The following is a 27,482-nucleotide window of genomic DNA, read 5'->3' on the forward strand; positions in this document are numbered from 1 at the left end:
ATTTGTAATATAAGTTCTATTATTATTTTATTTCTATTATAATACTATTCTTATTTGTCATATACAATTATTGTTGGCAATATAAATTCGTTCTGCCGCATTTATTTATTAAATTATCAATGCTAAATCGTAAAAAAAAATTATTAAGCAGACTTCCAAAAATTTGTTATAGTCTCAGAACGATCCTGTAGAGTTGTGAGAGGTAAATAAGCATTTGTAAAAATGCTTACCGTAAGATGGACGGTGTGGCTTAATCTATATAGAATAAGCGAAAGGAAATTTCTAGACCGGATAGCTCAAATGGTAGAGTAGCCGACATGTCTTCGGAAGGTTCTGGGTTCGAATCCCAGCCCGAGCTATCTAATAATTTTTTCTCGCATATTCTATAAACTCACATTAAGATGATCCTCTCGACATTCCTTTCCCAATCCTTTCCTACCAATATCCTGTTACGTGAATGTGGAACGCTTCACTCAATAATTACCGTAACTCCTATTCTTTCCCGCTTCACAGCATTATTTATATTTGTAACGTTTAGAGCTCTCAGAGCTCAACGATGTAGAGTTGCAGGAGCCAAACGGTATTGTTACTATAAGAATATGTTAACCTACTGGAACTTTTTACAACTAACTAACTACTATAGAGTTCCTATAGCAAAATTTTTTTCTCCGTGTACTTTATAATCGCTCTACCATTTAAAAGAGAGATATCGACTGAGAAATAGAATTATGAACTTTAAAGACACTCATGTTAGTAACTCGATCGTTTAAGATTGCACATACAGTACTCCGTAAGTCATAATAGAATCTAAATTTTTTTTTTATTAAAATCAAAAATTTGAATACGAAAATTTATTGCTATTAACATTAACATTATTATTAATTAGATTAATTAAATAATTAAATTACCAAAAACAATAAATAGTCAACGTTTGATTCAAATATTTTTTCACAAAACGTGGACCTCCCGGGTCGAAAAATTTAAACTGATTTTAAGCTAAATGATCTGCATTTGAACTTATTGATCTGTATTTGAACTTTTAAAAACATTTTCATTTGTATTTGATCTACTATTCAAATTATGTTTGATCTGTTTTAAGTCTAAATAACCTTTTAGTAAAATAATTGAGCAGCTATGAATATTTTATGCTGTTTCTAATCTGATGAGACTAAAAAGTTTTAAAAGTTTGATCGGTTTTTAGTCTAGTTAATTTGTAAATGGACTTTATGTATTGTTTTCAAATTCAATATGGAATCTTATTCTGTTTTTAATCTACAATTTTTACTCTAAATGTTCGAAGGCCAAAAGTCGACTAAGATGGCAACTTATAAATTTTTTGACTCAAAAGTATCTCATTAAAAATTATAAGTCGCATTTATTTGAAAAAAAAAAAATTAATTTATAATATATTCATGCGCTCTCTTGTTTTATGAACTGAACGTCGATTATAACTTTACATCTGTCATATTTATTTGTCATAGCTTAACATTTCATGGATTATAAAAGTTTTGTAACTGCGAATATTAGTTGCAGAAATAACTAATAAATTTGTATTAACTTACGTATATAAAATAGTTCTCATCGTTTGATTGGATCTAAATTTAGAGTTTTCTAATTATCGATATTAAACATAATGTGAATACATCGACAAGATTAAAATGTTGACAAGATGACAAGATTAATATTAAATTTTATACTTTTACGCATCATTTAATGAGCGGTATTCACTATTTGTTAGTGCGAAGAATACCGCTTGATATACATTGCACTACGAAATAGTGAATAATCACTATTTCAATTTCAGAGAATAAAAAGCTGTGCCCTGTAGAGAATCTTCGAGGACATGAATAAAATAATAATAAATAAATAAATAAATAAGTATATTATTATTATTATTGCTATCTAATTCGTAAAAAGTCTGTTTTTGATCTACAGGCGATCAAAAACCGACTAAAAATTATGCAACGTTTTGGTCTGTTTTTGACCTTGATGCGATCAAAACCAGTTAAATGATTGTGACAAAAAAAGTCTGATTTTGGTCTTGAAACAATAGAAAATAATTTTATTATAACATTAAAGATGATCTGAAATTGGTCTGAATTGGGAATAGTACAGGCAAAAACAGATTAAATTCTTATATAAAATAGATACACATAACAAAATTAAATTGAATGAAAAATATTAATAATTTTTATTAATCATAAAACAGACTAAATTTTTTGACCCGGGATATATTAAAAGATTGTTAATCATAGGAGTAACAGACTCTTAGATAGAAAAAGAGAATGTTTTATGGTAATCACAAAATACCCACTGGAGTAAAAAAAATTATATAGAATTCGATATGATTCATATATAATTGTATATGAATTATATATTCATCTATGTAATTATAAATGAATTACATATTCTTCTATATAATTAGATATGAATCATATATAATGATATATAGTTTTTTTACTCGGGTATGCCTTTATATGAGTACATAAGACTACTTATGTGCTGGTAAGGGTATGAGTATATCAGACTATATGAATCCATATCAAGTTATATCAACCCTGATCAGGGATTTTTTTTTTCAAGTTTATCAAAGTATATATAACTTTATAAGGTTATATCAGGGCATATCAGGACCTATTAAAAAATAATGTAAAATTAGATATGAGCATATCAAGCTATATCAAGTCTGATATAGACATATCAAATTAATAAGGCTTGATCAGGCCTGATATGGCCAATTTTCATATCAGGCTATATCAGGACATATCAAAAATTAAATATGGACATATCAGATCATATCAGGCCAGATATGAACATATCAAAAATTTTTATATGGCCTTATCAGCTCATATCAAGCCTGATCAGAATATTTTTTCACGGAAGTCGATAAGTTGGTTTAATCAAAAGGTATTAACAAAAGTTTACGTGTGTTGAATTCTAGTATACATTCATAAATAAACTTTCAAAGTAACGGAATTTTCGGAACGAGCTCGATGAGCTAAATTAGAAAATTTTTCAAATGTTACTACATGAGGACAAATGCAATGTTAGATTTATATAAAATTTATGAATAATAATTGTATTGATATTAATATTAATAATGATAATAACAATGATCTAATAATAATAATAATGTTATTGATATTGATTAAACGATGATAATGATTACAACATAAAAATTCTGAACAGACTTACAACGTAAAATTGAAAATATCAAACCATAAAATTTATACCAACTTTAGGTCGTAAATAAATGGGGAGGTGTAATGTCAGACGATCATTGAATAATAGCCGCACGGGTTGTAATTGTCCATGTCCAGGTAGTTTTTATTATGAATCTATATACAACACATGCTAAATTATTCCCACTATTCGCAATTCTATTTATAGGCTGAAAGTTTTATGAGAACAAAATTGTTAAAAGTGGTCGTTAACACAATTTTGAAGGCAAAAGTGAGTTTTATGATTAATTTTTATTGTTCCGGCCTTTTGTAATAAATTAGTATATCCACGAAAAGAAATAACTGATCAGATTTTTATTTCACTTCACTGCTTATAACCTTAATTATTATGATTTATCAGAAATTTTTTTCAATTTTCACAAATGTCATAATTCTATTTTATTGCATTTAAATCTTTAATTTAGATGAATAGACTTATGTACGGAAGCCGGGTTGGCTCATTGGTGACTGGTAGACTAGTGGCACCGCACACGGGGACTTCCAACATGTGCACGCGAGAACGCGTGCACATGTGTCCGTGTGCGAGATAAATGCAGATTTCTACCTTATCCCGGAATGGTCATTAAGCTACGTATACTTTTCATCTCTATCTTCTAATTGTCAAATTCTGTGAGCAGCGTTACTTTGTGCAATAAGGTTAGGCGTAGCTGAAGTTTTGTTTATAGTGAAATGAGAAAGTAATAAAAGAATTTCAAACTAAAAATTAGAAATGAGTTTCGTTAAAATTAAAAATTAAAATTTTCATCACAGGTAATTTTACGATAACATCTTCATTTTTAATTTTAACGAAAATCATTTCTAATTTTTACTTTAAAATTCATTTATTACTTTCTCATTTCGCTATAAACAAAACTTCAGCTACACCTCACCTTAATGCATAAAGTAACGCTGCTTACAGAATTTGACAATTCAAAGACAGAGATGAAAAGTATACGTAGCTTAATGACCGTTCCGGAATAAGGTAGAAATCTGCATTTATCCCGCACACGGACACATGTGCACGCGTGCACGCGTGCACATGTTGGAAGTGCCTGTGTGCGGTGCCACTAGTCTACCAGTCACCAATGAGCCAACCCGGCTTCCGTACTTATGTGATAGGTTCTAAAATTTTATTTTATGACTATCCGAGCCAGTAGAGATTTCGTAATCTGTTATATCATCTAAAGAGGCTTTTTATTCAATTTCAAGGGCCAAAAGTGTCAAAAAATAGACAACATTTTTGTTCCGCGATAAATTGTTGCTATCGAGAAAATTATGATAAACAAAAAAATTCAATAAGGACATAGTAGATCTCTAATTTTTTCATATGTCTATCCTCCAGACAGTAGTAACACATTTTCTCGGGTTTTCATGAGCAATCGACTTTTCTACGACATTCGTAAACGTAAATGTATACACATATATACATAGGGAGTACTTATGGCCGTATCTATAGTGTATACTATGTAGCACGGAGTATATTTTTTTCACATTATGCTTTAACCCCCTTTTGTTGTCACTCCTCTCTGGCTCTTATCTCTTTTATGCAACATCATATCTTCAGAATTACTATCTTTTACGGTCAAATGAAAAAAAATATACATTTTTCTGGATAAATTAGTGATAATAATTCTTAATAAAAATTAATGATCCCTTTTCATACAATCGCTAATGGTCAATTTAATTTTGCATTTAGAGAGTTACTTTTTATTAATATTTTAAAAACTATAAAAAATTTATGAGCTGCATAATACTTTTTACTGCTTGAGAAATTTATTTTATAAAATCGCTTTATTAAAAAAAAAATTTTATTTTATCTAGTCAAATATTCAACATTGACCGAGTTTTGTATTGAATTTATTTTAAGCCAATTTTTCTTATTTTTCTGCAAAGATCTCAGAAACTATCAAAAATTTTGATAAATCATAAAAAATACTTTTTCCTAGCTTGAAAAATTTCCTAACTAATCTATTAATTTAGATAAATTTCAAAAAAAATTTTCCAGGTTAAAAAATCTTTAATTTCGGCATGATTTTATTTCCTGAGAACCTAATTTTATAGAGTTTCTTTTGTTTTTCTGTCATAATCTCGTAAAAACTATCATAAATTTCGAAAAGTCACAAAAATATTTCAAAAATTTCATTTTTTGAATATTCAATTTTGCAACCTTCTTTTTTTCTACACTGAGAAAAAAAATACTTTTGCTCAAAATTTTTAAAAATTATAAGAATATATTTTCGTAACCTATAGAAAATTTCTTATAAACTTTAAAAATACATGATTTTATTAGAAATTTTTCAAACACAAGTTCTATTTAGAACTCTTGATAATAAAGACTATAATGCGTAAAAAACGGTCGTACTTTTTTTTTATTTATGAAAAAAATTCTTTAGCCATTTAGTAATAATATTCCTTAAAGCGGTATGTAATTAAAATATTTTCTGATATTACCTCATTATCTCAGCGGAATTTAATAATCCGCAACATAAAACCATCTAAATTCTTTAATAAAAAGTCATTAGATTTTTTAAGAAAACTCGTCTTGTTCTCATTCTCATGAGGTTTAATACAACGGCAGCTGTTAAAACCTTATGATGCTCCACTCTATTTAAAATATTTCTTTTTACAAGACAAGATTATAAATGAATGAATAAAAATGAGGTAAATAGTTATCAATCTTTATATTCCCCTTTCCTATTTTCCTTTTTCCGCCATAAATCGTTATTAGGAACTTGAAATAAACCTCCCTCCGTTTTTTTTTTATCTATTCCGTTCCATTTACTTGGGAGTTTTAAATATAAATAAAATGAAATACATACATAATCAGACAATGATAAACGGACATTTATGGATAAATATATATTTTTATAATTTCGTTTTTTATCAAAAGAATAATTTAATTTGTTGCATGATTTATTGCTGACGTATAATCCAGTGAAAGATTTCTAAATAATGAATAATGAAATTTCGTTTTTCTTTATAATTCATTCACATATTCCCGTTCCACTGAATGTTTTTTTTTATTTATTACAAAAGTTTCTAGCTCGGGGGATGAAAAAATCCAGTAAGTGAAATTATTAAATTTTTTTGTGTATAAATTTTTTTTTCACTTGATTTTATGCTTTCCCTCTGCTCAGTAAAGTTTAAATGTAAACTCGAGTTTTAAAACCAGAGTTCCGATCGAAACTAGAGCGGTTCGTGACGTCACGCACGGTTGTACTCAATGCAAGGCGTATTTTCATTGTTTAGTTGTGTGTCAAATATGGTATTTCTTTCTGGATATTTATAACAAAGAGAAATGTTTCGCATGATTTCATTTTTTAAATATAATTTTTCAATTAATTTTTTAATATAATTTTTCAATCAAAGAAGTTGAATTATTTATCAAAGTGAAAAATTTAAACGCTATTCAGCCACGCCCGATGTGAAAAGATTAATTTCTCAGTTTTTCAGATGAAAATTAAGATCTAAAATATACTTTTGAAATTATATTATTTTTTTTTATCATTTAGTTAAAAGTTATTTGTAAAAAAAATCAATACATTTTTCAAACATAACTTTTGGACTAATAAACTTATTTCGTACAACTTCAAACTCGAACAAGACTACATCGTTTACAAAAAAAAAAAAAAAATAAGTTGGTTCAAATAAATATTTATCTTTGAAATTTCAGTCTTGTTTTAAAGTATTTACATTTATAAATTAAAGAAAATGTCACACTTGAAGAAATAAATTATAACTCTTTGATGGAAATTAAAAAAAAACTTTATTCAAGAATTTCATTCTTCGATAGAGTATTTTATTGTTTTCAATCAAGGTATATATTTTTTTGACCCAAGTATTTTTTTCTACACTGTAAAAAATCCGGAGTGAATCGGAAGTGCATTTCACTCTTATTTCACTCCCATCACTCGGAGTTCCGGATTGAAGTAATTAATCACTCCGCGTAGGGAGTGAATCCGGAGTTTTTATTTGCGGAGTGATTTCGAATTTCACTCCGAAAAACATCCGCGTTCGGAGTTTTTAAAATAAATAAAATAAGGATGAATTTTTGTTCTACAAAAAAAATCTCAAAATTAATCTTTATATATATATATATATATATATATATATATATATATATATATATATATATATATATATATATATTTCTTCTGTGCGTGTGTTTGTCACTGAACTCCTCCTAAACGGCTGGACCGATCTTAATGAAATTTTTTGTGTGTCTTCCGGTGGATTCCAGAATGGTTTAGATTCACAATTCAGTCCACGAGAAAATGTTTATTTAATAGATTTTTTATTTATAAATTGTTGTTGACCTTCCCATGCAGAAAACCCCCAGAGTTGACAAAGGGGCCAGGCTTGGGCCAGTACTGGGAAACCTAGCTTCGGCGTACCTGTATTGGCCCATGCGTGGGCCAGATTGTTTAACCCAGCCTCGGCCATGCCAATGATTACCCAACCTTGGGCCAAGACTGGCTAACTCAGCCTTGGCCATTCATTGGCGACCCAAGCGTGGGCCAAGACTGGTTAACCCAGCCTCGGCCATGCCAATAATTATCCAAGCTTGTGCCGACTGGCTAACCTAGCCTTGGCGATTCATCGGTGACCCAAGCTTGGGCCAAGAATGGGCAACCACGCCTTGGTCAGCCCAATTATTACCCGAGCCTGGGTCAGAACTGGGTCACCCAGTCACGGCCACAATGATTACCCAAGGGTTAGCCAAGATTGGGAAACCTACACTGAAAAAAAAAATTAACTTAATTCAAGAGAAAATTCTTGAACCAAGAAAATAACTTTGAAGAGTTTAATTGTCTTCAATCAAAACGAAAAATTCTTTAATTAAATAAAATTTACTTAAATCGAGAAAAATTTCTTAGTTTAAGAATTTTTCTACTCAAATCAAGAAGATGAAATTCTTAAAAATTATTTACTTGATTTAAGTAAATTTTTTTTTCTTTGTAGCCATGGGCGTTGAATGGCAACCAAGACTTGAGCCAGAATTGGGTAACCTAGCCTTAGCCATTCAATGGGAAATTCAAACTTAATAAATCATTAAGTAATAGAATTTTAAACAGTAAACATTTATTATTTAACGAATATTTGCTAACAAATTCTAAAATTTAAAATTTATTATTTAACCAAGACAATTGCATATCGTCAAAATTGATGTAGTCTTAAAAAAATTAAAATATAATAATTTACAGTTGAATTTTTAATATTGATAATTTTAAACATGAAAATTTATCATAAGATATTAAAAATATACAGAACGATGTACAAAGTTTAAAGTAATATAACAACTTGACTCTTTCATTTTTTAACTATAATAAACATTTGTAAAAATAGTTAATTTTCATCGAAACACAATATTAAATAACATAAATTATATAAATAATAAACCGTCACACTTCGTCACTATATAGATTTAGCTTATCAGAATAATAAGATGTGCATCAACTTATCGGTCGTACGGTGTAGGGGTTAGTTATCGGTCTGGCAAGCGCGCGGCTCGGGTTCGAATCTCGATTAGAAGAACGGATACGATTTTCACACTTTATTTCTTATAATTAGCAACAGTTAGGTTTGAATTTACTTTACTTACAAAATAAAATAAAAAAATAACATTCCAATAATTCTTTTTTATCATTTTTTATCAAATGGCATGGGCCAGACTTGAAAATTAACTATGGCTCAGCCCTGGTAACCAGGCGTGGGCCAGTCCTGGTAACCAGGCTTGGCCCATCGTTATCATCCCAGACTTCAACCAGGACTGGGCCAAGCCTGGCTTACAAGCTTGGCCCAGAGTTTTACATAGTTGAGCCAAGGCTGGGCCAAGCTAGGCCTCGTGGTACTTTCCTCTATGGGTTGACTAATAAATAAAAAAATAATAAATTAAATTTTTAATAATTAAATATAAAAAGGGTTTATAAAAATATTTTCCTTACAAAAATTTATTTATTTCTAAATTCATTTATTTTGGGAGTGAATGCGGAGTGAATTTTATTATTAATAAAAATTAACTCCTTCTCGGAGTAAATATTACTCCCGCTGGGAGTGAATCAATTAAAAATCATTCACTCTTCATTCACTCCGCGTTTACTCCGCAATTTTTTTACAGTGTATTGGTTTAATACCAGTGAAATTGATTCAAGATGATACCGACTTCTTTTAAGAATTTCACATTTTTATAATTCAGTTATTATTTTACGGCGCTTCAAAAATATATCTACAGTGAAAAAAAAAAAATTAGGAAAACGGTTGACCCTAAAGGCCATCCCTGCAACTTCCCGCTCATTTCATACTTAAGCACACAAAACTGCAGTTATTACGTTTTTGAGCTCTTCGAGCTCAAAAATATAATTTTCGTATCATTTTGAGCTCTCCGAGAATCACTTCTTTTTTTCAATTGTCACAGTGGTGTTCCTCCTTAATTGTTCTCAAGTGTAATAAAGAATTAGCCAGAGCATCGGCCAAGCAATGGCTGATAATCAAGTCACATACCATTATATTATAATAGTTATCGTGCGGTAGCCGGTAGCTTACCTAGACTGGGCCAGTACAAAACGGCAATGCTTGGCTGAACATTAAAGCCGATGGTTTACCGAGGCTAGGCCGATATAAAACGCCGATACTTGGCCGAGCATTAGCAGCCGTGTCTTGGCCAATGAACGGAAATTGTTGAGCATGGGAAACTTTGTATGGGTATATTGGATTTTTTTTAGTAAAATTTGTATTTACTTAAGTATTACAATAATAATTAAATTCGAAGACGATTTTCTGATGTAAAGAATGAAAACTTACAACCGAAAAAAAATTACATTTGTCATCATAGTAATACGGCTGTTGTTTGCTGACGCGCCATCTAGTGTTCGAATTTTTATTCATCCGAAAAAAATATGTTTGTTTTGAGAATTAGATTATATTGAGTTGAATACTTTTGAACCAAACATAAACATATTTTGAAACAAAAATTTAGAAACCAAGAGAAAGAAAATTCTCGAAGCAATATTTTCTCTTCCAACGAGTTTTCTGAGTTCAAGAAATATTTTTTTCTGAATAAAGTTAATACCTTCATCTGTTTAAATAAATTCTACTCCATTATTAATCCTCTACTTTTTCAAAGTAAATAAATACGTTTACTTATTTATTTTCATTACATAAAAAAAAAAATAAAAAAATGTTATTTTATTTTTAAACGCCGACGTTACACTTTAAGAGACATTCTACCCTTATTTTTAGTCAGACGAAAAAATCTAAGAATTTTAAAATCCAATTCATAAATTTATAATGACCCCAAAAATTTCAGCTGACCTAGATCGTATTTTTCGTGCTTTATTTCTTTCCCTGTGTTCTTTTACTTGTTAATTAAAAATTATTTACTAAAAAACTACCGAATGAAAATATATTTATAATATTCCCCCGAGATAGAAGATAAAAAAAGTTGATCAAATAATATATTAAAGATTAAATTCCTTTTTATATTTTTAATTTCTTAACTAGATTGCCCGCGTACACGCAGAATATCGATTCTTTCAGTACACTGACTCGCTGTGTATGATTTATTTATTCTTTTGTATACAGACCTACATACATAGAACGTAGTTTAAAATTAGTTACTCTCTCTCATAATAATAAACTACCTGCTATAAGTGTAAGATTTTTCACTAAAACATTTAATTTTCATTTTTTGGAACTTTTTTTAATTTCAATCATTTTTACCCTAAAATTTTGCTTGTCATTTTTTTTTTTCTAGAACAGAAAGCGAACTAACTTTAATTTATCGTGACTGTAAAAAGTCGGTAATAAAAAAATTGAAGATGAATTTAAATCCAAACTTTATGATTGAGATGAAAAAAAAAAAAAATAAAAAATTTTTTAAATTAAAGGACATTTTTATTGAAATGCACAAAGAATAAGAACGAAAATTTAATTTCAGCAAAAATAACAGTGACAGACTCTATTTACTCCGACAAAAATACGGTTAATTGAAAACAAACAATGATGAAATTTAAATTAACTACCCGCAATTATTTTATGAAAGTATGACGAAATTAATTGAAAATTATTATGCTGTTTTTTTTAGTAATTATTTGACTCGGCTTCATTAAGTAAATAATTAAAGAATTTTTTTTTCATTAATTGCATTTAATTAATTAAAATTTTCAGACAAAAAATTATTATTATTGTTACGCTTATTTTAATTATTAATCAGTTTTTGTGGAAAAGTTGAGCGATTTTTTAAATTAAAAATATTGGACTAGAATTTTTTCATTTTATTTCCATTAAAATTTTGCTAATTGTAATTACTAAAAGAAAGAGTTTAGTTTTGGAATCTAAAAATGTTTTAATTTAATTAACTCCTAATTAAAAAAAGAAAAAAATGTCGGTCGCATTAATTGAATGATTGTGAAATTATAAAAAAATTCACAATTGACTCGACTAGAAATTTCAGTGAGGCAGTGATTTGGCGCAAGTAAGGCATGCCGAATTCCAAACTTGCAGTAAGTGAGGCATCGAAACCAGGCCGAAGTTTGGGAGGTAACGCAGTTGCGAGGCTCAGCCAAACTTGGCTTCCTGATTAGGTTGCAGTTTGGAAACTAAATTCGCAACGAAGAATCCAAATCTAATTCTTTCTTGATTTTTAGCTTTTTTATTATCAAGCGAAAATTAATAATAACAAATGCTTATTTTTTTATCTTCTTTTACTATTTTAAGTATAAATATTAAATCTAGGACTAAATTTTTTAAATATTTCATGAATAAAAAAAAAAAACAAATTCTTTGTTGCTTTTATTTAATATTATTTTTATTATTTAATTTTATTTTTTCTGTAATTTTTTTTGTTTTTTGGAGCGTTTTTTAATGTGAAGAGGTTTTTTTGATTGGTAGATTTGATAAGTCAAGGGGGAAGGAGATGATGGAGGAGTTAGATACACTAATCACACATAACACTTAACTTTACTTCACACTCGCCTTAATAGTAATTATAATTAGTAATTATTAATTATTAAAAATCGTACATGTCGAACGCGAGACTCGAACACGGTACCCGACGCACGAGGGCCCTATACCATACCGCGACGCTACGCCGATGATGAGCGACCTCTTACTTCAAGATACTTATAAGCACAACCAATGTTCGGCTTGCCTAATTTAAAACAAATAAGATTCGAATTGGGCTAGCCTAAGTTCGGAAAGCCAAGTTCGCTCCAAACTAGTAAAACTCAAGTTATCGTTACTTGAAACCAGTTCGGCGTTCCCATGATATATCAGACTTAAGGAATCCATTAAACTTTCCTAGTTACGTTCAAATATGGCAAGCCAAACATTTCGTTCTGCCTACCTTTGTTTTTATGAGGTACAACCTAGGCAAGCCTAAGTTAGGCAAGCCAAACTTGCCCCGAATTGGTTCTTCGGCATATGCCTCACTGAAATTTCTAGTCGGGTACATGAGACACCATGTTTATATGTACAATACACAAATACTCTCATAAATACACACTTTTATATGTATAGAACTAAAAGGCTTAACCTTGGAAAGACTTGAAGCCAAATATCTTCTCCCACTCCATTTTAGAGTACTTTGGCAAGAAACGCCGAAGTTCGTCAAACGTTTGGAATGCCTAACTTGCAGGAAATTATAAAATCCAAAGGTCTACGGAAGTTCGGTTTGCCAAACTTGAAAGTAATTGGGGCCATCTATGGTAAGACGAAGTTTGGCGAATGTTTGGAATACCTAACTTGCAGGAAATTATAAAATCCAAAGGCTTACGAAAGTTCGGTTTACCAAACTTAAAGGTAATTAGGGACATTTATGGCAAGCCAAACTTCGGCAAATCTTTGGTTATCGTTACTTCCAGCTAGTCAGGCATTCCAAAGGTTCGCCGAAGTTTGGCTTGCCATAGATGTCCCAAATTACATGCAAATTTGGCATGCCAATCTTCGTTTTGCCTAACGTGGATTTAAGAAGGCGCAAAATAGGCTTAAGTTAGGCAAGCCAAACTTGCCCCTCACTAATTCGTCGGCATTCCTCACTACAATTTCTAGTCGGGGACATTCTTTCAAAAATTAAGTGTAAAACATTTACAGGTTTTTTTTTTAAAGCATGTATAATTCGAAAAATTAGTTAAAGTTTCGAACGTCATTTTAAGGAATTACAGAATTTAGTATGGAAGTAGTATAAGATAGTTATACGATTTTACATAATGGACATAATAAAAACAAACAATATCATAAAAGAAAATGTATACTTTAAGGATTTGGAAACTTCTTTGCAAACATTTTTAAAATTTATATTATTCATTATCAGTATTTTAAACTGAGTTACTGACGAACGTCTGCGAGCGTAGAATAAAAAATAACGACACTGGGAATAGCAGTTTGATAAGCTTAAATTCTATCTCTTTTCATTTTCAAGTTGAGTTATTACGGAATAATATTGAGAATATGCACGTGTAGAACATTTCTAGAATGTGAAGTTTATAAAATTTTACTTACAAATTATTAATTTTTGTAAGAAAAAAACTTTGGTCTAAATAAAAAAAAACTATAAGCACACTTTTTTCAAATTTTTTTATTATGAAAATATTAAAAATTGTTAAATATCCACTTTTACGATATTCTAATTTGAGTATTGAATTGATATATTTTTATAAAAGAAAAAGATTAATTTGAAATTTTGTATAATTTCAAAAAACATCTTAAGTTTTGTTAAGAAAATTTATTTTTGAATTCAAAAAAATTGAGTTTGCTTAAAAAATTTTTTTGATTAAAAAAAAATTAATTCTTGAATTTCAAAAAAAGATTCTTGAGCTCAGAAAATTTTTTCTAATTAAAAAAAAAAAATACATTTGGATAAAAATAATTGATACAATTGAAAAAACATCGAAAAATTGATAGGAAAAAAAAAACTGATGAAAAAATTTAATCATCAAATTTCAAAAATTATCTTGAGCTTTATTGAAAAATTTTTTGATGAAACTAAAAAAAATTTTAATACAAGAAAATGAATTTTTTATTTTAAAAAAAATTTTGAGCTCGGTCAAGAAATTTTCTAAATTATTTTCTTGCATGAAAAAGTCAATAAATATTTTTCTAAAATCAGCTGTAAATTTAAAATAAAAAAAAACCCACCCTGGTGTTTCTCATGTCTCAGTACCAGTTGAACGTTTGCTCCGTTTTCCGTAAAATAATGCACTCACTTCACATAATAAATTTAAACACTACACTCACATGTAATCCAGTTACTACCCGATAGTAAAAATAAATAATTGCTCGTAATGCGATGCACTTCACTACACGGCAGTGGAAATGAATACCCAGATTTTATAAATATTCACATTTGTATATTTTTTATTTATTAACAACAAACAAAATAAAAAACATCGATAATTGATAATTAATAATTAATAATTAACAAAGCAGACGGTGACACGAGCCAGGGCGTTACACGTAAAAGGGTGACAACAAACCCGGAGATGTGGTGCACCGGAGACTCCGGTCTAACGTAGACTGAACTGACCCCGACTGGAAGTGGCGCCACAGGAGGTACGTCGGTAAAAAAAGAGAGTAGAAGGAAGGGTAGGGGTAGCGGAGAAGCTTAAGGGTGGCGGAGTTGCGGAGTTGCGGAAAGGGAGAATAGAACAAGGTGGAGGGGAAGAGGGGGAGGCTTCGGGGTGAAACAAGGGAATGGTTTGTGCTATCGGTGAGGGTGCACAAATTACGCGCAGGCGTTCCCTAGTCACCGCTTCCGTGCGGTTTCATGTCGAATTCTAGACACTGATTCGGATTCCGACCCCCCAGTACGCGCCGAGACGAAGAAGTAGTCTTCAACACCTCGTGATTTATCGATGGACGATGGACCGGTTCAAATATTATGAGTCCGAGGATTTGGTCCAGATTTTGTTTCTATTGTACGCTGTAGCGTCGTTATTTGTGACTAAGGGTGATGAGAAAAGAAAAACACAATTATTAATTTAATTAACTATCTTGATATAGGAAAAATTTTCTTTCCAAGAAACAAATTGTTTTGATGACTCGTTGTCACGCTTCGAGAATTGCTTTTTTGAATTTTGCGTTTTGGCTTAAGAGATACTTATCTGTAATCTGTTACTATTGTCACTTGATTCAAAAGATGTTATCATCGGTCGATATGGAAAATTCAAGAATTTATCCTTGTTGATTTTTTGCTTTTCAAAACATTATTATTCAATATATTTAACTTACCGCTAAGAAAATCGAAGATTTTCAAAAATTGGGAAGTTATTGGTTTTATCCCGTTTTTCGAAAATCGAGTTTTCATCAGATCTCGACGTTTAAAGGTCCAAGGAAGCTTCCCTGACTATTCCGCGATGGTGTCCGTGCGGCTCTGTGTGTGTGTGTGTTTGTGTGTGTGTGTGTGTGTGTGTGTGTGTGTGTGTGTGTGTGTGTGTGTGTGTGTGTGTGTGTGTGTGTGTGTGTGTGTGTGTGTAAACCTCCTATAGCTGTTCAACGGTTTGACCGATTTCGCCGCGGTTGGTGCCATTCGAAAGGGCTTGGCCAAACTTAGATTTTGAATATAATTTGGACCGATATATTTCGAGAAATTAAAAAAAAACTGTGAAAAGATTTCTTTTTTAAGTGGTTTTTTTTAATAACTTTTAAACGGCTCTATCGATCAACTCCAAAAACTAATCAGCTCTTTACCGTGAAAAATTACGTCGATCGCCGTCAACCCGGTCAAAATCGGTTGATTTGTTCGAGAGATAGGGTAGAAGTACCGTTTGTGGCCACTGTACCGTTTATGGCCATTTATTGTTCAAATCAACGATAGAAATGAATCCCGACTAGAAATTTCGTGAGGCATTGCCGAACAATCAATTCGGGGCAAGTTTGGCTTTCTGAACTTTGGCAAGCCTAATTCGCGCCTTATTAATTCCACTATAGGTAAGCCAAAGTTCAGCACTCCCGTAGTTTTTCCAAGCTACGCCCAAATTCGGCAAACCGAACTTCGGCAAATCTTTGGTAACTGTGATTTCATGCAAGTCAGGCATACCAATAGTATGTCAAACTTTGAACTGCCGTTGGTTTTCCAAGCTATGACCAAGTTTGGCAAACCAAACTTCGGCAAATCTTCGATAACCGTGATTTCATGCAAGTGAGGCATACCAATAGTTTGTCAAACTTCGTTCTGCCGTAGGTTTTACAAGCTACACCCAAATTCGGCAAACCAAACTTCGGCAAATCTTCGGTAACTGTGATTTCATGGAAGTCAGGCATACCAATAGTACACGGAAAAAAAAATCTCGTTCTGGGAATTAAACTAATGCAAAACTATCAATAATTTTTATTATTTTAAAATTCGTTTAAGACCTAGCTTTTCTATATTTTTGACCAGGTTTTTTTTTAGCAATTTTTTCTAATCTCAAATACTTTGATTCTTATGAAATCACATGACAGTATGTAAACAGTAATACGTTAATATGGATGTTGAGGGGGTTAGATTACCTTACATTATGGTCTATGTCGTTAGTTGACGCAAGTTAATTTTTGTGTCACCATAATTGACATCCCGCTATTTTAAAATTAATTTCCACTCGATAAAGTGTAAATAAATAATTATATGGTTATTTAAACTATAAATAATCTAAAATAATTTTTAACAATGCAATTACATAAAAAAAAAACATTGATAAATCTGGATTTGAAAATAAGGTCTTTCTTAACAATATTGCTAAGAAATTACAAACGTATAAGCAGTTTTGGCTTACTTGAAAAAATGAAATTTTGCGGTAAAAATGAAATTTTGCGGTTTGTACCTTGGAATTAAATTGTGATTATTAACAGATTTTAAGGATGAAATAATAAAATTAAATAGGGTGTCAATAGTGGGGGCCCTGTCAATAATAGGGGCTTTTACATTATGTAATTGGTTTAAAAACATTAAATTACTCGGTTGAAGTATAATTTGTTGATTCAAGAGTGACGTTCTCTTTAATTAAGAAATTTAAATATTTTGAAATAAGACTGAAATTTTGAAAAAAAATATTTTTTGTATTCGATTAAAATTTTGGGGAATTAAATTTTGTGTCCACAATAGAACTAAATAAATTTTTTAAAAGGTATCTTTAATAGCAAAAAATATATTTGTAAACTCATGTGAAATATAATTTTTATCTAATCTTTCTATAGAATATTTCTTATGAGAATTATATTATTTACAGACATGAATTAGTAAATATTAATAAACTCAAGTAAATTTCCACCAAATCATATTTCGTAAGTATTATTATTGCTATTCTTTTTCAAATATCATAAACGACTCGAGTAAAATAACCATAGCAGATATATTATCTAAACTTTCCTGATAAATTAATTATCAAGCAACAAAGTAAGAAAAGCACAAGAAAAAACGGTATCAAATGTAGTGTAATAATGATTGAGGATTTAAGGGGTTTCGGAGCTTTATCCTCGGTTAGACATGAGAACAAGTCACCTTTATTCATCTTATGAACAACCCTTAGTGCAGGAGCCATCTCTCTGTGAGTTAAACTCCGTGAGTAGCACAAGTCATTGAATGAACATCAATGTAAAAAATAAAACCTAGATTAAATTAGATTGAAGGGTAAAAAAGCACAGAATAGTATTATGTGTACCAGTAGCTGTAGCGAGACCAGTTCTTTAATAGAAGCTCTCGAATATAATGAATAAGGAGTCGATGTATAAAGCGTAGACTGGAGCAGAAAAGACTTTGTCGACTATTGAAGCTTACTGTGAGCGTAAGATGCGGGTGAATGTCAAAAAAATATAAGACGATTTAAAGTAAGTACAAAAATACGAAAATTAAAAAACAAGTCTGTTTTGTCGAATGGTATTAAAGATAAAAAAAAAATGCATAAAATCTTACTTTTCAGATTTTATTACTTCAAAAATTTTGGTACTTTACTTTTATCTCATCTTTAATTTTTCTGTGAGTACGGAACTTTTTAAAGTTTGATGACAACAAATTTATTCTCAAACTTTATTCTCTAAAGGGGGTCACTATTCTCTGAGACAGATGAAGAGCAATTTTCTTTAAAATTTAATGTCAAATTCATGAGAAAAATTACCGCACACTATTGTAATTGCGGGACGCTAGAGCGCAGTTTTACTAATTATTGGTAACAGCAAAACTTTTTAAAGTTTATTTAAGTAAAACTTACAGAAGTTTATAGTAAAATAAAGGAAAAATTTTAATGCAGCTTCCTGCATACATGGAATATAATTATTATTGACCATATTGTTATTAATAGAATATAATTACTATAACTTTTATAAATTCTACATTTAAAAAAAAAATTAGATTTTAATTTAATAAAATTAAGTGAGAAAAATTTTTTTTTTTCATTTAATTTATTTCTTAAGGTCATTTCACGTTACAATATATATAGAACAATGGCTAATAATAAAAAAAAAAATTACGAATCTCATTATAGTACATTCTTACAGATAATATTTAACTAGTTGTATAGAATTTTATTAAAATGCTAATTGTCTAAAATTTTGTTAGAATTAATTATAATTCAACAGCAACTGATCAATGACATGTGTAATTTTTTCTACAGCTGAGAGAGCGATTGCAGCGGTGCCTCAACATCAGTAAATAATTCCGTTACTTAGATTCATTTTTACTGACGATTCCGGTAAATTTTTAACTAATTTCAGTAAAAACTAGTAAAATTTTTTAATAATTATTTATTAATTTTTTTTTTAATAAGTACAGTCTTTACATAAAATCTTTGTTACTTTTCCTTCTTCAAATTTAGTTAAGTTAAACTTACATTAGTCCCCTTAATGCATATATATGTCAAACTTAATATATATATGATATATTTATCACTTTTAATATCATTATTGCACATTATTTTCGGTTTCTTTTGTAATTTTTAATATTAAAGTGTAAAAAACAATTTTTTATCTTATTGATTTCTCACCTTTATTATTTTTTACCGCCACACTACTACGGTAAAAATTAATAGTACTTTTCTCTATATTTTTATATTAGATTTGTAAACAAATATTAAAAATTTTTTAATCAGATCAAAAATTGCAGATCGTCCCACAATTGCTATAATTTTCACGGTAATTCAAAAGAAAATTTCTTTCCATGTATTTATACAATAAATTTCATCAAAAAATAACATAACTGAAGTAAAAGACAAAAAAAAGTAGCAGCCAACAATTTTCCAATATCTTTGTTCTTGATGATCCTGTTGCTGAACTGGAAAATAATACTTCGTAACCCATTGAGTTGACAACAATAATAACAAAAATTACCTTTGATTGTTCCTAGCGTATTTTCCGTTACATTATTTCTAGTTATTACGAAGATAAATGGGTTCTTACTCACGAAACAACTAAACTTTCACAAAGTGAAGTAAAGTACAACGTTTACTTGTCTTACAACGAGCATTGATTCAATCTCTTAAGCACGACTCTGCATTATAAAACCTGAAATATACACTTAAAAAAGTTTGCTAGAACATGTCTGTAAAGTACAAGATTAAATTATTCCATTTATTCACCATAATTTTGCTTCTGTTCTATGTAATAATTGTCTTATCGGACGCTCACAAATTTATAGATAAAAATTTTTAAGTTTTCTTCAAAATTTATATTTTAAGTAATGAAATTTATTTATTTTTCCTGTGAATTTACTTCACGCAAACTAAATTTACTTTACTGTAAATTTAAACTTTTCTTTCACTGTGTCTGCATAATACAAAAATAAATTGTTTGGTAGAACCCTATCAGTTGTCAATTTTCAACTTTATTTTCAATTATAGACATCGAGTTACTTTCATTCTACATAAAATATAAATGATAAAACGATAATTCTCAGCATTGTCTACTGTTCACTCAAAATGTAGAAAAGCACTTAATTTATCGAGAACTTTCTTGAGCTTCTGCTCAATCGTACAATTAACGTCCTGTAGCAATAAACTTTTTAAAATCTCCCCACTTGTCTTTATGTTGTTTCGAATCATAAAAATTTTAATTGACTACTTATTCTGCTATTTTCTATATACAGTACATCCTCCACTCTCTATTAGACTCTTTAATGCAACATAAATATTGTCAAAGAAACTTATGACGTTATCAAACTGTAGGTATAAATACAATGTCGTAAAAGCTCGAATATACTTTCTTTACCAACATGACCACTACATTAAAAACAGTTTACGAAAATATGTCAGAAAGTATGTCGATGATAGATCAAAGTTCTTAACTCTATATTTTAAGAAGCGAACATTTAATAACGTAATTATCTAACTTCGATAATCCAGTACTTTTGTTTCACTCGAGAAAATTATCGATTTTGGCAGATCAAATTAACGACTTAGTCCGATAGAACGATAAACTTTTTAAACATCTAAGTAAGAACAGGGAAGGATACAGAAGGCGTAAAAGGTAAAAAGATTGTTCATAATTTTATTTTTTATTTTAAACAATAATCTGATGTTTTAAACAAATACACGGTGAGAAATTTCCATTATTTTTTATTCTGCATGGATTTTAGATATTACAATGGTGCATATTACTAGTGAACCTTATTGACTCAGAATAAAATTTTACAATGGCCCATAGTAATTTCCGAAACAAATGAAATCAGACATAGTAAATGGTAGAAATTGAAATGTATCATAGTAAAATGAAATATGCAATAATTTAAATTTCCGAATGTACTATAGCAAAAAAAATAAGAAAACGTTTGTAAAAAATAAAAAATTTTAGAGTAAAAAATGTTTTTAGCAATCAAAAAAAATATCAAACCAAACAAGATTTTTTGTTTGCAATAATTTTAAAAATATTTTTTAAAATATAGTTTTTAATTTTTTTTCATTTTTAACAATGAACGTAGGATTTATTTTGGCAGTTAATTTTATTATGAATAATTATAAACACAATATATAACTTTTAAATTATTTTTTATTATTATTAGAAGTGTCGGTTGCAGGTTAACCACCAAATGTTTGTTTTCATTTTAATTTTTCACGGTAAATTATTAAATATTTTATTATTTATGAATCTTACAAATTTTCATTAACTATTCATGTGTTGATGGATTTATAAACTAATATTTATTTAAAACTTAATGTTTATTGCAATTTTCATAACACCGTTAACCACTACTGATAGCGTCTGTAGACTTATGTTGACAAAACAAAGCAGCACGAAAAAATGAAAGAGCGCGCGTCGCGACTGACGCGCATACGTTTACTATGGGACATTTGAAAATTTCATAGTCACAATTTTAAATTTAAACCGAGTACACGTGACTAAATGTGAAACTTTTTTATAAATTTTTATTGTCGACTGAGCAACAGAAATTTTACTATGGAACTATAATGAAAAGTTTTAAGCACACTAACAGTTTTTGTTCTGTCAGTTTACGAAAATTTTTTATATATGTTTATGTAACAGTTGCATGGTCAAATTTACTATGGTCCCTAGTAAATATTGATTGGTACAATATGATATTCTTAAATTTTTATGGTAATATTTTGAATTGAGTCATTAAGGTTCAGTCTTATTATGTATGCATAGTAAATTTCTACAGGAATTTCTCACCGTGTAGTTTTCCATCTTGTACTACATAGTTTTGTTGTAGAATTCGTAGACTTGCTTCATAGGCTGTTGAGTGATCATACGCTTACGCTAGAACTAAATTATTGTTCATGTTAAATCTTTAGTAGATACTTAATCTAATATTACATCAATAGATTCTTATTTGATTATAATTATATTTAATCTAATTTGATAAATTCAATGAACAAATTATGCTCTAAACTAATCTATTTGTTATATTTCATATCGAAAAATACTTGTCATCAAATCAACTGATGGAAATAAAACATATAAATTAATTTACAGCGTTTAGAAGAATATACATGTATGGACATAAAAGATTTAGTTAACAAATTTAAAGCAAGCAGTGTTTGAAATTAATCGTCAACTTTTATTTAATTGTCACTCGAGTGAAAAAATTTCAACTCTAAACATGTGTTATATGATTACTAACTACTAACTACGTTGTACAGAAGCAAGGATAGCTGAAGTCACTCATGATGGAGTAATTATTGAAGCAATTAAAAATTTTAAATAAACAATCAAAGTTTTAAAAATACCAACCGATTCAAAAGCCCAAACTGCATTTCGTGATAGGATGGTCGTTGGATCTGAGTTGAAACACCTTATGAAGATTGGACTGTTTTCCGTTGTTCGAGCAAGCAAATGACAGTAATATTCATAAGACTGCTCTTTGAATTTAACGGTATATTTTACCAAAATCGTGTACCGTTTTTCTTCACCAAATCGCAGAACCTCAGCTTTTTGCACCTTCAGCGAATATGGGCTAGGCGGACCCGTATTATTGAGACCTTTGAAAAACTCCTGGAAGCCTTCTTTAGCGAAATCCACTACTTGGGTGTCATTAGGGTTCAGTTTCCCCTTGTAGGTCCGAACTGGTTGTAAATCGACTATACAAAGTTTAGTCACGCAAATTAACAAGAATATCAAGAATATGTTACTATCCATGTTCGTATCAACATTAAATGATGTCCACGTTATGAAACGATTAATAACTAACTCAAGAATTATCGACTCGTGCGTCATTCGACAAAAACAACCCCAAAGTTGTCAATATCACTCAAGAGCTGGGGAACAAAAATATAAAGGACGCAAACTTGGTTCCGAGCTTGGAATCAGACATCGCTCAAAGCTCTAGATCTATTTTTATTACTATTATTATAGTCTTGTTAGGGATACAGAATTAAAGTAACTTGTATAACATTGCATAATTAATTGGATAAAAATTGATTTCGCATCATTCAAAAATTTATTTAATCCAATCAAAAAAAAAATTATTCATTTGTAAAAAACAATTTTTTTTTATTACTTAACGTTCAAATTCAGTTTCTTGTAGTTAAAATTTTGAATTTCTTAAAATTATTAAGAAATTAATAAATTTTAATTGCCCGTCCGAGGAAGAAAATAATTTTTCTTTCCAAAACACCTACACTTATTATCTAAATTTAAAACGAAATAACTATTCACTTTATATTGATCGATTTTTCAGATTCTCAGAACGAGTGAAGAAGAGGGAATTAAAATGATGTATGATTACTACAATAAAACAATTTAATATGAAGATTGTATAATTAGATTGTTAATTTTAATATAGATTATTTTTTTTTAATCTTATAATTTTATTATAATAAAATCAATAAAATTGAATGAAACGGAAATTATGATGAAATCAGTAGAAACTTTACCATTTTTTTGTTTAATGGAAAAAAAAAAATTAATATTAAGTAAATATTTAAAATGAAATTGCACTCATAGTTATTTAATTTCCTATCATGAACATCAATAATTTTTAAAAATTGGAATCCTATATTAAAAAAAAATTAAATTTGATTGAAGAGAAAAATTCTTGAACCACGAACACAAGTTGGAAAAATTTTATTATCCTTAATCAGATAGAAAAATTTGTGAACTAAGAAATTTACCTTGACTTAAATAAATTAATAAATATTGCTTGACTAAAAAATTTCTCCACTTGATTCAAGACGATCAAACGTTGAAAAAAATGATTTTTTGATTCAAGAATTTTTTCTTTGATCAGATTTTTTTTCTGTATGTATGAAGCTATTCTAACAATTTTTACGAGGATGTCCTGATACATGTATGTCTGCGTATGTATATGTATCCCTACAATAAAAATACATGAGAGTGTAAAGTTAGTCAATAGTCGAAACTCGCAAAAAAATGGGACCTAATTCTTTATTGGTCGAAATTAAGGCGTGCGCGTAACGCGCTATTTAAATTTCTAATGTATATAAATCTTTCGTAACTTTTGAACTAGACCGATCTAAACGCAATTTGCGGCGTTTCAATGAGTTTAATTGTTTTTATGTTCGGTGTTAATTAAGGGGTTATATCCACTTGTAAGTCCGAAAAAACGTGTTTTTTTGCCCTCCGAGCGGAAAGTGGCAACTTTCGTCCCGCTGCGCTAAACTAAGTTGCCGCTTTCCGCCTTCGTCGGACAAAAAAATAGTATACACTCCTCGGGAAGTAAATAAGAAAGCCTCAGATCACATGTTTGTTGACCTCGGCTTCGCCTCGGCCAACAATTACATGTGATCTGAGACATTTCTTACTTTACTTCCCTAGGTGTGTAATATACTATTTTTGTGAATTTTTTATGAAGAGGCTTTTATTAAATAAATACATTGAACTAATGTACATATAGAAAATTTAATGTATTTTAAGAATTCACGATGTATTTAAAAACATATTGGGTTCCGTTGCTCTTGTAGTAGATTTTCTAGAGTACCTCCATAAAAAGGTGTCGGCGGTGAAGAAGATATCTCTAATTTAAATTATCAAAAATAAAAACCAAAAGATTTATTTTTAGGATAGATGAATACAGGGAATGATCAATGGAATATTCAAAATTTTGATTTATGACAAAATAGTGGCTTCCTAAAAAAAAATCTTTTTTTATTTTTTTAAATTTACACTTCAAAGTGGCTTAAAAAATCGAAATTATTGTCAGAAACTTTAATTCTTTGATCATCACCTGACCTAATCATTACCTGACAAAAGTATCTAAGACGATTGTGTGAAAATTTCAAGCCGATTGGTTCAGCCGTTCCGGAGAAATTTTCCTCACCGACTTTGGAAACACCGTTTCGAGAAAAACGCGTTTAAAGTTTTGGGAACCATTTGAACTAAGTTAAAAAATTTTACTCCGAAACTATTTGCCGGATCAATGTGAAATTTTCAAACAATATTCTCAAATGTATGTACATTCAAAATATGCAAAAAAATTCGATTTTTTCAAGTTTACAAGTGGATATTAACCCGTTAAGATCTCACCCGGTAGATTTTAAGAAATCTGAAAAACAAAATATTAAAAAATAATTATTATTTGAACAAACTTTAAATTAGTCTATCAACATTATTGAAACCATCTACCCGACTAGAATTTTAGTAAGGCATGTCGAAAAATCAGTTCGGGGCGAAGTTGGCTTTCCGAACTTAGGCTAGCCCAATTCGGATCTTATTTGTTTTAAATTAGGTAAGTCGAACATTGGTATGCCAAAAGAATTCCACATTCGATGTAATCTCGTAATAGTTTGGCACTGCCTAAGTTCGGCATATCATGGATTGCCTAATTAGTACGAAATAACGGTAACCAAAGGTTTACCGAAGTTTGGTTCACCAAGCTCGTGCTCACTTAGGCAAACCTGTAGCAATACCTAAGTTCGGCATATCGTGGATTTCCTAATTAGTATGAAATAACGGTAACCAAAGGCTTACCGAAGTTTGGTTCACCAAACTCGGTCTTACTTAGGCAAATCTGTGAAAATGCCTAAGTTCGGTATATCATGGATTGCCAAACTGTTATGAAATAACAGTAACCAAAGGCTTACCGAAGTTTGGTTCACCAAGTTCGGGCTCACTTCGGAAAATCTGTGGCAATGCCTAAGTTCGGCATTTCATGGGTTACCAAACTGTTATGAAATAACGGTAACCAAAGGTTTACCGAAACTTGGCATACCACGATCGAGCTTCTTTAGGCAAAACTGTGGAAATGCCTAAGTTCGGTATGTCATGGATTGCCAAACTGTTATGAAATAACGGCAACCAAAGAGGCTTACCAAAGTTCGATTCACCAAGCTCGGGCCCATTTAGGCAAACCTGTGGCAATGCCTAAGTTCGATATGTCAGGGATTGCCAAACTGGTATGAAATAACGGTAACCAAAGGATTACCGAAGTTTGATTCTCCGAGCTCGGGCTCATTTAGGCAAAACTGTGGCAATGCCTAAGTTCGGTACGCCATGAATTGCCAAACTGATACGAGATAACGGTAACCAAAAGCTTACCGAACAGTAACTAAAGGTATTCTGAAGCTTGGTCTATCAAAATGAAACTTGACTAGGTAAGGCTGTGGCAAGTTCTCACTTAGGTATAATATCGGAATTCCTAATTCGACCTTGAGGCAAGAGGTCGCTCATCATCGGCGTAGCGTCGCGGTATGGTATAGGGCTCTCGTGCGTCGGGTACAGTGTTCGAGTCTCGCGTTCGACATGTAAAATTTTTAATAATTAATAATTATTAATTATTATTATTCTTAAGGTGAGTGTGAGGTAAATTTAAGTATTGTGTGTGACTAATGTATCTAACTCCATCATCTCCTTCCCCCATGACCCATAAAAATGACCAATCAAAAAAAAAATTCTTCATAGTAAGAAAAATCCTAAGAAGCGAAAAAATGACCGAAAATATAAAAAAAATAATACTAAATAGAAAAAAAAAATTTTTTTATTTACTTAATATTTAAAAAATTTTGTCATAAAGTCGATATTTATACTTAAAATTTAAAAAATAAATTAAAAAAAATAAGCATTCAGTATTATTAATTTTTGCTTTATAATAAAAATAGCTAAAAACAAAGAAAGGATTCAATTTGGATTCTTCCGTGCGAATTTAGTTTCTGAATTGCTACCTAGGTAGGTAGCCAAATTCGGACCGAATGAGGCTTAGATAGTCACCAGCAAGTGTGGTTTCCAAACCACCGCCTAAGTCGGAAGCCAAGTTAGGCCCAAACTCGCGACTGCGTTATTTCCGGGACGTGGGCCAACTTTGGCTTCCTGGTTCGGCGCGAGCTTGGAATTCGGCATGCCTAATTCGAAACGAACCACCGCCGAACTTAAATTTCTGGTAGGGTACGTCTAATAGAATAACAGTTTTAGTGTTTAGATAATTTTAATTGTTAGCTTACAGATATTTGATAATTATAACTTGTTAGACTATTAAATACTGTTTTTTATTTTTTTTTATTAATTGCTTAAATTATTAAAGTAACTTTAATGTAATTATTTTAGCTGCTATACTATCTGGGTTAAAAAATTTGATATCCAGTTAAGTATCATTAAAAAAACTCTAATTGATATAATTTCAGTAACTTGTATCAATGTTAATTCTACATTAAGTTTGAAACCCAATTAATTCAAATTTTTATTTTTTCTAAATGTCCACGATTGAGAGACTAATATTTTTTTTTGATTTGAGAACTTATAATTAATGACGTAAAATTCCTTGTTTCTGAAAATCGAGAAATTTCTATTATTATTAGTTAATTTGAACGAGTAATATGTCATCAAACTTTTTAACATACAAATGCTGAAATAAAGAAAATTTTCTTTTCAAGTCCCGGCAACAAAAATTTTAGT

General features: G+C 30.0%; 2 protein-coding genes across 2 annotated transcripts in view; both read right to left on the reverse strand.

Annotated features, from left to right (window-relative positions):
• LOC123268579 (potassium voltage-gated channel protein Shaw) overlaps nucleotides 1-15,362 on the reverse strand; it is a 79,763-nt gene extending 64,401 nt beyond the window's left edge. Inside the window, exon 1 of the mRNA XM_044733802.1 lies at nucleotides 14,355-15,362. The gene's annotated coding sequence lies outside the window, so the exon portion shown is untranslated. The remainder of the gene's footprint in view (nucleotides 1-14,354) is intronic.
• A 5,307-nt stretch (nucleotides 15,363-20,669) lies between these two features.
• LOC123268588 lies at nucleotides 20,670-22,832 on the reverse strand. Its single transcript, XM_044733813.1, has 3 exons — nucleotides 22,371-22,832; nucleotides 21,814-21,896; nucleotides 20,670-20,710 (listed from the first exon to the last, which is right to left on the reverse strand). Exons 1-2 carry the CDS (start codon nucleotides 22,773-22,775, stop codon nucleotides 21,831-21,833), a joined length of 471 nt encoding a protein of 156 aa, XP_044589748.1. The 5' UTR covers nucleotides 22,776-22,832; the 3' UTR covers nucleotides 20,670-20,710; nucleotides 21,814-21,830.
• Between the last annotated feature and the right edge of the window lie 4,650 nt (nucleotides 22,833-27,482).

The sequence above is a fragment of the Cotesia glomerata genome, linkage group LG7 (assembly GCF_020080835.1).
Source record: "Cotesia glomerata isolate CgM1 linkage group LG7, MPM_Cglom_v2.3, whole genome shotgun sequence".
In the NCBI taxonomy this organism is placed as follows: Eukaryota; Metazoa; Arthropoda; class Insecta; order Hymenoptera; family Braconidae; genus Cotesia; species Cotesia glomerata.

Bases quoted from the DNA above. Each gene is read 5' to 3' on its own strand.
- LOC123268588 (XM_044733813.1), bottom strand. From the start codon at position 22,775: ATGGATAGTAACATATTCTTGATATTCTTGTTAATTTGCGTGACTAAA. The intron at 21,897-22,370 runs GTTGGTATTTTT...ATTTAGTTCTAG, and splicing joins CAGTTTGGGCTTTTGAATCG to CGTAAGCGTATGATCACTCA.